Below are 12,908 nucleotides of genomic sequence, written 5' to 3' on the forward strand. Positions count from 1 at the left end.
TTGTTTTATTATGTTTATGGAATAAAATCCTGTAAGGTAGTTAACCCCCCCTCCCCCCCAGTGACCTATATCAAATTTGCTTTTGCATTTACTCTGTCAGTCACATGACATATGGAATATAATTTTAAAAAGATTGGGTAGCATGAGCCCTCTAATGTAATTAACCTAAAATTCTAATACTACACCAGCCTATTTCCATTTGGGCAGAATACTATATATACACTCGAACATTATTGCTCAATCTATATAATAATGGTTTTCAAAATTACTGAAAATGGCTCCATGACACTTGGATCACGCTTGTGAAGCTTCTTCTTGTACTTTGTATTTATAAGTTTCTTCTCACTGAGAAATAAATACATTTGCGTATTACCATAAAAGTTAGTCACCTGATACCTGAAACATTTGCATACCATCTTTAAGAAAACATGGCTTGTTTGGTCAACTTGCCTGCCTAATTTTATATGTATAAAAAGTGTGTGACACCATGTTACCTTCTTCATACTTCTGTTGATACAAATAATACATATCTGAGCGCTAATATTTCATGCTGCATCTTATCTGTTGTGCCAGAAGACTAATATATTGTTCTACACATGTATTATGTGGAGTAGCTAGAATCATTTGTGCTGACTCCTACTCCCATTGAAGTCAATGGCAAAACTCCCATTAACTTCAGTAGTAGTTGGATTTAGATTGTTTTTCCGGCATGTTTTCCATCACTGAATTAAACTATTAGTAGGGGAAAAAGCCCAAGTGAAGAAAGATATGAATTTAGGAAGTAGCTGATCCACAAACAATGTTTAAACATAATGGCATTCTGAAAAGATAATATTTAAATAACATAACAAAAAAGTGAATTTAACAATCTTTTAAAATGTTGAGTTTAAAGTTATTTTATATTTAAACTTGAGTGTAATAGGTAGCTTTCTTGACTTTCCATTTATTTCCCTGAGCACTGGTCTTTGGAACAACTGGCGTTTCAGACTTATCTAATTTTATGAACCCTAAAATATTGGTATTTCCTGTTAAAAATCAATTTCTTAAAGTTTTTTAAAAATTCCATTGTATAGCCAAGATTTTAAAAATAGACACCTGCCATTAACCTTCTAAATCTCTATTTAGCCATTTCAAGTAATGGCCTAACTTTTAAAAGTACTCAGCACCCAGCAAATCCCCTTTAAATTCAGTGAGTGGCTGGGTGCTCAGCATTTTTGCTAATCAAGCCACTTATTCAGGAGCCTAAATAAGGATTTAGCATCCTTCCTTCAGTTACCTATTTTGTAAAAAAATAAAATAAAAAATAAACCATCAAAAACAAAAAACCAAACCCCACAACCTTGGCTCTCTCTATTATATAAAATATGAAATTTTTGGCTAAATCAGCACTGTATGTAAGGACTACAGGATTGGGTTTAAAGGGGGTGAAATTTTCCCCTTGTGCAGAGGGCCAGCATAAAGCCTATTTTGAAGACTTAAGTAGGACTTAAACAGGGCTTTGTGCTGGCCTTCTCCACAGGATAAAATTTCAGCCAAATGAAAAGCACTGTATCACTAGACTTCCACAATTTAGAATTACTTGGCAAACTTGGAATAGTTGCATTTGATTCCATATCTAGAGTAAAGATTTGTTATGTGATTCATAGATACAGTTTATTTTAAAAAGACTTCTAAGGCATTCTGCATTTTAGGCTATACAAAGTGTGCAAATCAAAACACTTTAGAAAACAAAATAGTGCAGAGAGGCAGCAACATTTTTAGGCTAAAATGTGCTTTTACTGAGTCTAAGGCTGTAAATTACTTTTCTCTTGGCTTCTTAACATTTAAAAATAACTTTGTCCCCCACAAAAACATGCCATAATTCTGTTTTCCTGTAACTACCTCTTCCTCCTACTATCTAATACACTGACATTACACAGTAGGTTCCAAAATGAGGATTAACAGAAGGGTTCTTAGTTGTATAGGATTCCATTTTAATACATGCTAATTGAAAAAAGAGGTGGGAGGCTACCATCCGAAGTGTGCCTTGTTTGTTCTTTGGGCAACATTACTTAAGCCTTCACCTTTTCTGTGCAGCAAAAAAATACCCCATAGTTGTTTTCCTTAATTATTACTTTCTCCTGCTATCTGATAAATTGACATCCCACAACAGGCTGCTAAATGAGGATTAATAGTTTCTTATTTTTGGCTGGAATCCTTTTTAAATATGTCTGTATTTGCTAACTTTTGTAAATTAATCTAATTTTTTTTCTTTGCTGTCTGTGCATTAAATTACGCTTTCCACTTTTATTCTCCAGGTTTAGTGGGAATTTTAAGTGTGATTCTGAAAATGTGTTTGGAAGGTGTGTTTGTACAACTTCTCCTTTAGAACTGTGACAATTACATCAATTAAGGCTGTTTAAAGTATATATTTTAAAATAAACTTTAATATTCAAGCTTACCAGATTGATGAATTTATAACAGTAAGATGAAATTCTTTACAAGAGAAATTATATAGTTGTACAAAATTAAACTTGTGTAAAACAAAAATGAGCCCTGCCTCGCATTAAAAACACAGAACTTGTTTACAAAAAGGAATGTACCTGACATTTGGACTTCCTTTTAATTGCTATATCCCAATAACATCTCAATTATTTTAGTAAAGTGATTAATTTTAGATTGCAATGAATCTACCAAACCTTTTCGCTGTAGGCTTTCGAAAGCTTTTACAGTAAGAAGTTAACAACAAAAGCAGGCACATTAGTGTACAAAAATGTTGCTGTTTCCTTTTCCTTTTGAAAGTGCAGGGGGGGTTTAATGTGCACCCTACCAGACCCAACACAGGGTTTAATTCTCACTACATTTTAAATAGAATTTAAATCTTCAAGAAAGTGTAAACATAAGAATTTCCCCAAACAGCTGTGGTAAACATTACAGGAACGTCTTTTCGTTGTTAAAAATTTCTCTGTTTGAGAGGTAAAGAAGCTTCCTTACACTTTCCCCCTTACCCTGGCTGGTTATCATAAATGGTATACTTTTGTACCGTTTTAAAGCTGAAGAAAAGACTATGATGATGATTCACTTAAAAAAAATTTGGCCAAAGAGACATCAGGACGGGAAGAACCAACTCCTAAATGGTTCTTGTCCAGCATTTTAAAACTTGATCTTGATATTTAGCAGACAAGACAGATGAAAAACTCCAGCAGGCAGAACCATGATAGTGAAAAATGTACTAGTGGGATTGCTCAGTCACGCCCCAGCCTTCTTCACCAGCAGGAGCAGCGGACGGTGGGGCTCTGGTCACGGTCTCACGAAATGCAGTGATGAAGCTCGAGGGTGTGGGAGACTGAGGCTGATCTTTTGCAAGGCGCTTAGCCGCAGCGGGCTTTAGCGCGGAGAGACGAGGAACGCACACTTCTTGCGCGGGCCGATGAGGTGAGGAGAGGGGGCTGATGCTGCCCAGGGTATGTCCCCCAAAAGCTGTGGCAGGGGCTGCCTGGTGCCAGCGGCTGATTGTCAGCGCAGGTGCGGGTCCCCGGGGCCGGCCCCTCGCTAGCTGCTGTTGGCGCAGGGCTCCCCGGGGTAGATCTCCTCATAGGCCGGGGGCTGCTCGTGGGGCAGTGGGTAGCAATAGGGGTAGGAGGGGTTGAGCTCGGGGTCCATGGGCGAGTAGCCGGGCAGCTCCAGGGAGGGGTGCCCGCCACAGTGCACCTCCACGCCGGCCTCGTCGAACACGTGGAAGACGCCCACGTTGATGTAGGAGACTGCCTGGAAGGGGCAGTCGGCGGGGGACAGCTCGGGCTCCTCGCTGGAGAAGATGGAGCCCTGGCTCGGCCTTGGCGCCCGCCGCCCTCCCGCTCCCCCGCCTCCGCCCCGCCGCCGCCTCCGTCTCCTCCCGCCGGGCGCCGGCCGCTGCTGCTGGCGGCGGCGCTGCCGGCGGAGCCCGCGCTGCTGGGCCGCCTTGTAGTTGCGGACGAGCAGCAGGCTGAGCAGGCCCAGCAGGCACTCGAGCGCGTTGAAGACGGTGGAGAGCACCAAGCCGCGCTGGTAGTCCCGCAGCTTCTGGCAGCGCAGCGCCGCGCTCGCCGCCCGCGGGCCGCCGCCGCCGCCGCCCGGGGCCGGGCCGCAGTAGTGCGAGTACTTCCTCTCCACCAGCGACACCGTGTCGCCGTCGATGACGGCCCCGGCGAAGGCGCTCAGCACGCCCAGCATGAAGACCAGCACGCCCAGCAGCAGGAAGTTCTGCCGGCCCCCCGGCGGCGCCGCCTCGCCGCCCCCGCCCGCCGCCGCGGGCTGCTGCCCCCCGGCCGCCTCCCCCTCCGGCGGGCGGCAGCAGAGCAGCGCCGAGCCCAGCAGCGAGAGGCCGGCGGCCAGCAGCAGCCCCGAGTAGAAGGCGCCGGCGGCGGTGCCCAGGCGGAAGGGCTCCCCCTTGAGCTCCGAGCCCAGCGAGAAGCACTTGAGGCCCACGGCGGCGGCGCTGAGCGCGCAGGCGAGCAGGAGGCAGCTGGAGAGCGCGGCGCAGGCTCCCCGGACACTCCACTTCATCCTCCGCCGCCCCTCCGCCTCCTCCGGCCTCCCCCTGCCTGCCTCGCCGCCTCCTCCTTCCTCCGCCGCCTCCGCCTCATCCTCCCGTGTCCTCCGGGGCGGCGGCCCTTCCCGGCGAGGCGGCCGCCGCGCAGCGCGGGGACATGGTGGCGAGGGGGACCCGCAGCTCTCCAAACGCGCCGCCGCTGCAGCCTCCGCTCCGCAGGCAGCCGCCGGCCTCAGTGAGCCAGGCGCAGCTCGCACACACACTCCCCTCCTCCTGCCCGCCCTCCCTGCCGCCCTCCCTTATCGCGGCTGCTCCCGCTCCCCGCCGCGGCTGCTGGGAGGCGATTAATAATTGATGGCAACCGCCCGGCTGCCGGAGCAGGGGCGAGGAGCGCAGCCAGGCGCGGGCGGGAGGGTGACCTCTTGTTGCTCAGCCTGCCGAGCCGCGAGCCCCAGCCCCCGGCGGGCACACGGCACCCGCAGCTGAGGGACGGTGAAAAGCCTGGCCAGGGACAATGGCAGGAGGGATGAGATTGGGGCTGGGGGTGTTAGTCTTCAACCCCCCCTGCCCCCCTCTGCCGGTGAGGTCACCTGCAGAGAGGAGGAACAGGGCATCACCCCCGCAGTGGCACTGCTCTGCCCTGGCCGCCCCCGCCTCTCCCCCATGGTGGTGCCAAGGCTGCCCTGCCCCAGAGGGCGGCACTACGGTTCCTTGCAGCAAAGCGGAGGGACAGGGGAAAAACCAGGAGCTGGCAACCGCGATTTATCATCGGCCCCCCACCCCACCCCACCCCCTTGCTGCTAATATTGGCAGGGTCCTTAAATTCCTTCCTCTTACCTGCTCGTGGAGGGAAAGGAGGGATGAGTCCCCCGGTACGGTTTCGGGTGATCTCACTGCATTGTGCAAGTTATTTTCATACAAGCTGCTGGCATTTTTAGTACGGAATCCACAAGGCAGTGGAAGGGGGTTTCACAAGCGAGGTTGGATCATTGAAGCATCTCTGAATAATAGTGAAAGGGACGGAGTGGGGAGGGGAGAGACTTCGGGTGGGTTTGTGTGATTGAAAAGTTTAGCACAGTGGTAGCGTGACTTAGGATGCGCCCGCACAGACACATTTATCTCCCGACTCTGACAGGGTTCAGGGCTGAAGGCAGGAAATCAGATACATCCCCCTGGGAAAGGGAATGCAATCTCACAGCAGAACGGGGAGCCACATTCATCCGCCTGCAAGTGACACGCAGCGGTGCGGTGTAGCTCTGTGGGTCCCAGCATCTTAGAGAGTCAAGGTGGGCGAGGTTTTGCTTGGACCCACCTTTTACTGGACCAACTTCTGCTGGTGAGAGAGACGCTTTCCATCTGCACCCAGCTCCCGCCTGTAATTGCTGCGGACCCCCCCACCCCCATCAGAGGAACTCAGCTAAAGCGAGGGCGAGCAGCGTGTGGGACCCCGCTGGAAGTTAGAGGCACGCGATTGCCTGCGCTCAGTGTCCGCTCGGAGTGATGTGGGGTCTCCGGCTACATTGCTGGGTCCTTTGGCTGTTCGCGCCTTTGCTTTGCTGCCAACGAACAAGGTGCAGACCTGTTTTATCACCGGCGTTGATTACGTTAGGCGGTGCTTTTCAAAAGGCACAGACATTACAGGGGACCGGCTACACTCCTAGCCCCTCCCCCCGAAATAATCAAACGATCCGCTCCCAGGATCCTAAGGCTTGCGGCACATCCCCGGAGCGCGGGCTTGGAGACGTGCCGAGCTGCGATGGGTGGAGGGATGAGGAGCTGCGGAGAACAGCAATGTGTGCTGCTTGCATGCCTGTTGCTCCAGCTGCTCCCGAGCTGCCTGCTTGCTGCACGCACCGGGCTGCGTCTTTAGGGCTAGGGAGGAGGCGTGGGAGAGGGGCTGAGTGGGTGTGGGAGGGGAGCGGGACCGGCCCGGTGCTTGTAACGATTGCATTGGAAGGGTGTTTCCGCCGGGAGTGGGAGGCGGCTCTGGGGTTCACGCCCGCCCGCCTGGGAAGACAAAGTTCTGTCCGCCGACAGCTCCCGGCCTCCGGCCCCCTGCGCTCCGCATCGCGCTGCGGATTAACGTCCCGGGCAGCTCCAGCCCCAGCCGTCCGCCCTGCAGCGCGCTGTCCCCTCCGTACTCCCGGCGGCGAAGTGGGCAGAGGATGATGCACCTGCTGCGGCCATTGGAAGAGGGGCTATGTGCAAACCATCTGCGTGCCCATGCTCCGCCGGAAACATGCACGGTCTCGCCCTCTGGCTTCCCAGCAACCTTGGGGGTGTTGGGGGCGGAGCGGTGTCAGCTACCTCCCAGCTGATCTGGAGGCTGCATTTTGCCGGACCCGTTGTAGTGAAACACCTCGCTCCCTGCGGATTTCCCAGGCGCAGGCAGCCTGGACAGCCCGGTGTGATCAGAGGCAGCGGGTGGCAACGCTCCTCTCCTTTCCAGTGATACACACCAGCGAGGGGGAGGAAGGGATGGAGGTGAGGCGCTACAGCAACATTTTGCAGTCCTGACTCAGGCAAAAGTCAAACCGTTCTGCAGGCAGCGTCAGGCCCGCTATGTGAGCCCCAAAAGATTGGTGGGACTTTTTAAAAAAAAAAAAGCCTCGGAATGCGTGTATGTTCCCCAGCACAGTGCAAGCTGCTAAAACACACCGCTTTGCCTGGCTGATGGGTGCCCTCAACTAGCCTGGTCTGCTGTCTTGATTTTTGCATTTCATTTTGGTGGCTTTCCAGGAATAGCGATTGTGCAAGATCCTCCTTTGGGTTTGGGTTTGGTTTTGTTCTCATGGCATTTTGAGAGCGCCCCCCTGCCTGTAGAATATTTTAACAACACTTGGGGGTAGGGGGTGGTCCAAAAGCCTCTAAGCGCCTAATTAATTTTAAGTGGGACTTGTACTCCTAAATTACTTAGGGCCAGATTTCCAAAGGGGTTTAGGCACCTAAATGCAGCAAGGTACCTACTGGGGTTTGCAAAAGCGACGTGTGTGTTTAAAGCCCACTGAAATCCCTCTAGGTGCTTGCTGCATCCTTAGGCATGTAAATACCTTGGAAAAGTGTACCCTATATCTTCCCATCTCCTAAAATGGCAATGCACGCTACCTGCACAATATTACATAACTTCTTCTTCTGCAGTTTCCACGATATGCTATGCATCCGATGAAGTGAGCTGTAGCTCACGAAAGCTCATGCTCAAATAAACTGGTTAGTCTCTAAGGTGCCACAAGTACTCCTTTTCTTTTTAATATTACATAACTGTAGCACTCAACTGCTGAGGTCCCTATCGAGAATGTCAAAGGGATTTGAGTGCCTAACACCCATTGAAATCAACAGGAGTGAGGGACCTAAATACTTTTGAAGAGCTGGGCCCTTGTGTCTGGTGAAGCCTGAGCACCGTCTTGTAACACACAGTCCGAACTCCCCATCCATCCAGCAGATGCAGGGAAATGGGAAATGGTCTCTCCATGTGTGGGAAAGGAACTGCATCTAGTAGGAATTTATCACCTAATGAACTAATTGCAGTTAGAATGGACAAGGCTTTACTCAGTGACACATGACACAAATATAGAATAGAATTTGTATCTTATAGTTAAGAGCTTAACAAGATTCAGTAAAGGGTCAGCTGTTCATATTAATAGTTAGAACATTCACAGTTACATTAGATAAATTAAAAAAATTATGCTTAGGGAAGAAACTTCCACTGGAGACACATTGGAGTTTCTTGTACCTTCTGAAGCATCTGGTTCTAGCCACTATCAGAGACAAGATAAGGATCCGCTGATCTGGCAATTCCTATGTTTCTGTGGCCATCCCACCCTTTCTGTCTTGTTGGTTTAGACCATAAACTTTTCAGGGAAAGAACAGTTCCTCGCTATGTGTTTGTGCTGTGCCTAGCACACTGGGCCACAATTTCCACTGGCACCCGTTCCACATTGTTTATTTCAGAATCGTGCATGAGGCAGGACTGACAAACACAAGTTTAAGCATTAACAACATTGGTAATGCGCCTATTTCCTGCTGGGCAACTGGCTATTACTGACCTTCTCCCACACGGTCCCTGCCGAATCCTCCCCAAAATGTCTGGGGACCTTCCGAGCACCAGACTCAATAGGCCAGGCTAGGAATTCCACTACCAAAAGAACAAATGCTTACTTTATTATTCACCAGTCTCTAGGGTTTCGGTGTTGCTCTGTGTTAGCAGAATTTCCCTTGTAGTTATTTAGCACTCTGCAGTTTCACACACATAGGGCTAGAGGAGAGAATACATACAGTAAGGTCATTAATATATACCCCCATCTCCTGTTCAACTCTCTTTGGGTTAAATCTCTGGGAATGCAGTAATAATACTATTCAATTAATAATAGTAATAAGACCTAGTACTTTACTTTTTCAAAGCTCTGCACAAATATCCCCCAAATCGGTACCTTACATTGACCACCTGCCCTCTCTTACTCACGGGCATCACTAGGAAAGCAAACAAACCCTAGGATGCTACTAACCTAGGAAAAGGTGAAATAGTTACAAACTGCTTTGGTCTGAAGGACCACAGTTGGATCATCTAGGCCTGGTACCTAGATGGTACATGAAAGTAAATGGAAAAACTCTCATTGACTTTATTGGGCTTAGATCAGGTCAATTGGTTGAAAGGATGGTCTTGTGGTTAGAACATAGGACTTGGAGATAGGAAATATGGGTGCTGTTCCCAGCTATGCAACAGGTTTTCTGTGTTCCCATAGGGCATGTTATTTAAGGTCAAATCCTGCCTCTACCTTTCCCTTCGTGGCCAGCCCCGGCAGCAGAATCAGTATTCAGTTTTGTGAAGGAAGGATGCCTTGTGCAGCCACTCTTGCAGAAACTAGCCCAATTGAGTGGCAGCTCCATGTGTGTCAGTTCACAGCAGGGAAGAGGGAGGCGGGCCTGGGAAGGATCTGGGGTGGGTCTTGCCCTCCTGCAAAGAAAGGCTGGTAGGCCTATGGAGGTTGCTCAGGCTAGAGTGACTTGGTGGTGGAACCTTTTCCCTAGTGCGCTCAGCTGGGTATTTGTACCGGGTGCTAGGGTGTAGATCATGGGTGGGCAAACTTTTTGTCCCGAGGGCCACATCTGGGAATAGAAATTGTATGGTGGGCATGAATGCTCACAAAATTGGGATTGGGGTGTGGGAGGAGGTGGGGGCTGTGGTTGGGGGTGCGGGCTCCAGGGTGGGGCCAGAAATGAGGAGTTCAGGGTGTGGAAGAGTGTGTTGTGTAGGGGTGCGGGCTCTGGCTGGGGGTACTGCAGCCGGGGTCGGGCTGGGGACGAGGGGTTTGGGGTGCAGGAGGGTGCTCTGGGCTGGGATCGAGGGGTTTGGCAGGTGGGAGGGGGATCAGGGCTGGGGCAGGGGGGTGGGAAGAGGATCAGGGGTGCAGGAAGCAGCAGCATGTCCCTTCTCCGGCTCCTATGTGGAGGCACAGCCAGGCAGCTCTGCATGCTGCCCCATCCGCAGGCATTGCTCCTGCAGCTCCCATTGGAGCGCCGGAGGGGGTCATTGGAGTGGGGCCATTGGAGCATGAAGGAGCCGGATGGGGGCCATGCCGCTGCTTCCCGGAGTAGCATGGAGCGCCCCCCGACCCTGTTCCCCGGCTAGAGCGCCGGAGGGGGGCCATGCTGTAGCTTTCTGGAGCCACATGGAGCGGCCCCTGACCCTGGTTCCCAGCTGGAGTGCTGGAGCGGGGCTACACAGTTGCTTCGGGAGCTGCGTGGAATGGCCCCAGACCCTGCTCCCCAGCTGGAGCGCCGGAGTGAGGCAAGCCCCAGACTTCGCTCCCCAGCAGGAGCTTGAGGGCCAGCTTAAAATGGCTGGTGGGCCGCATCCGGCCCATGGGCCATAGTTTGCTCACCCCTGGTGTAGATCAGAGAGCACTAGGAAACGTTTAGTGCACAGCAGTAGGGTCCATACAGCCAGTTAGTGCACAACACACTAGCGCACACCCTGGCTTGCTGTACACTAACTCTCCATCTAGGCCAGTGTTCTCAAACTTTTGTACTGGTGGCCCCTTTCACATCGCAAGCCTCTGAGTGTGACCCTCCCCTTATAAATTAAAAACACTTTTTAATATATTTAACACCATTATAAATGCTGGATGCAAAGTGGAGTTTGGGATGGAGACTGACAGCTTGCGACCCCCCATGTAATAACCTCATGACCCCCTGAGGGGTCCCGACCCCCAGTTTGAGAACCCCTGATCTAGGCAAACCCTAAGTTTCTCTGTGACTCAGCTACAGAAAGGAAGTGACAATGCTCTTTCACATCAATGTGGTGAGGCTAAACTCATTGATGTTTGTAACACATCTTGAGATCCCCAGACTATGCCATCTAAGTGCAACGCATTACATTATTTTATCGTCTGCCTCTCCACGCACACTGCATTATAGCAAGATGTGTATCATTATTTCTAAGCCATCTCTGATAAATGGGTGTCAGCTTTGAATACCGCCAGTCATGATGGATATATAACCTGCCTTAGCTTACTCTGTCTCCTGGTTCTTATTTTCTGGTTCCAAAAGGGACATAGTTAACTGTAAAACTTTCTATTTAAAAACAATTTATATGTCCTATGACTAAGCACACCTTAGAAACACAAACTTTTAAACATTTTGTGAGGTCCCATTTGTATTCCCCAGTGATACAGCTCATTTTGTTCTTTAAACTGTGAAAATGGAACCCACTGCTTCTCATTCTGGTCCTCTCTCCATGTGTAACAGCTTCATGGGTAGAAGCCTGCCTGCTCTTCCACCCTTTAAAAAACTGATTATATGCAAGGAACCCCAGGCAAAAATGATTCCTAATCATAGGTGTGCTATCACAGCCCTGAGTTATGAGAATGAACCAGTCATATTTATGAGTGTGATGTCATTAGGAGCCTTAGCGGATCTTCATTAATCTAGGGACTATGCCCTGATGGTTGTTTAAGTGCTGTCCATCAGGTAATACTCACAGGGACATATTCCTGTCCTTTGGAGAATGACTTAATACCACACGTTCTTTAGGGATTCTGTACATTATTAGGGCAACGGATTTTATCCTGTATTCTACCCTGTACCTTTTGTGGTTATTTTGGTCCAGGTTCAGGTCTATTCATGAAAACTCTTAAGCACATGGCTAAATCCTATTGGCTGCAGTGGGACTTCACAACATGCTTGAAGATAAGCACGTGTTTAAGCACTTTGAAGGCCTGGGAACTTAAATTCATAATTCTGCTAGACATCAAAAATCATGGATTTAATAAAGACACTTGTAATAAATTAAAATAATCTGTAATCCACTACCCCTCCTTTGTCCTATGACTGCAGAGGTGTTAACTGCCCACTTCACCTTGAATGGTCTCTTGCAACGTGTGTTAACTCTCTATCTGTTCCACCTTGACACTCTGGGTCGACTCTGTGGGTGCTCCGGGGCTGGAGCACCCACAGGGAAAAATTAGTGGGTGCTCTGCACCCACCGGCAGCTCCCCACCCCGCCCCACCTCACCTCACCTGAGCACGCTACGTCCCCGCTTCTCTTCCCAGCGCTTGCCGCAGCGAAACTGCTGTTTCGGGGTGGCAAGCGCTGTGAGCGAGGGGGGAGGAGGGGGAACGCAGCGGGCTCTGGTAAGAGGTAGGGCCGGGGCCGGGATTTGGGGAAGGGGTCCAATAGGGGCAGGGAGGGGGCGGAGTTGGGGCGGGGACTTTGGGGAAGGGGTTGGAATGGGGGTGGGGCAGGGGGCAAGCACCCACTAGCGCCGGGAAGTGTTGATGCCTATGCTCTGAGTTCCTTTCCCCGACCTGAAGAAGAGCTCTGTGAAAGCTTGTGTCTCTCACCAACAGAATAAAAGATATTGCCTCCCCCACCTTGTCTGTTTGAAGAATAGGGACAGACTGAAGCACCCACTTAAAAGTTTTGCTGAATGGGGGTCCTTTGTGCATAGCCGGCTGAGGCTGAGTTTCCAGCCCTGCATTTCTGCCAAACATAGCTTGTGTTGAATTTACACCTATGGTTATTATTTATCTATACTTATCAGCCTCAAAGCTATGCTGCCATTGGCTGTCTCAGGCACTCTTCAGCTACTCTCCTTCCATGGAGAGTTTAATGCGGTTTGTAGCAGCAGCAGACTTCACTCTTCTGTTGATAGTACTGGCATTTTCACCAGCTTCCGAGAAATTCCCTGTTCTCTTGCTCTTCCCATTGCTGACGTGATTTCCGCAAGGAGTGAGGAGTTGTGGAGGGACCTGTGATCAGAATTTTAAAGAATGATTTAGGATTAGAATAAAAAAGGATGGTTTCTCTGTTCAGTTCAGCTTATAGCTGTATCAATAATTATTTAAGAATTTATTTTACATTACAAGACTATAAAGTATGATACAGATTCTTATGGGGAAA

The 12,908-nt window shown here is 49.9% G+C and overlaps 1 protein-coding gene across 1 annotated transcript; it reads right to left on the minus strand.

Annotated features, from left to right (window-relative positions):
- Nucleotides 1-2,406: 2,406 nt before the first annotated feature.
- TMEM271 (transmembrane protein 271) lies at nt 2,407-4,790 on the minus strand. Its single transcript, XM_037902279.2, has one exon. It carries the CDS (start codon nt 4,522-4,524, stop codon nt 3,532-3,534), a length of 993 nt encoding a protein of 330 aa, XP_037758207.1. The 5' UTR covers nt 4,525-4,790; the 3' UTR covers nt 2,407-3,531.
- Between the last annotated feature and the right edge of the window lie 8,118 nt (nt 4,791-12,908).

The sequence above is a fragment of the Chelonia mydas genome, chromosome 5 (assembly GCF_015237465.2).
Source record: "Chelonia mydas isolate rCheMyd1 chromosome 5, rCheMyd1.pri.v2, whole genome shotgun sequence".
Classification (NCBI taxonomy): domain Eukaryota; kingdom Metazoa; phylum Chordata; order Testudines; family Cheloniidae; genus Chelonia; species Chelonia mydas.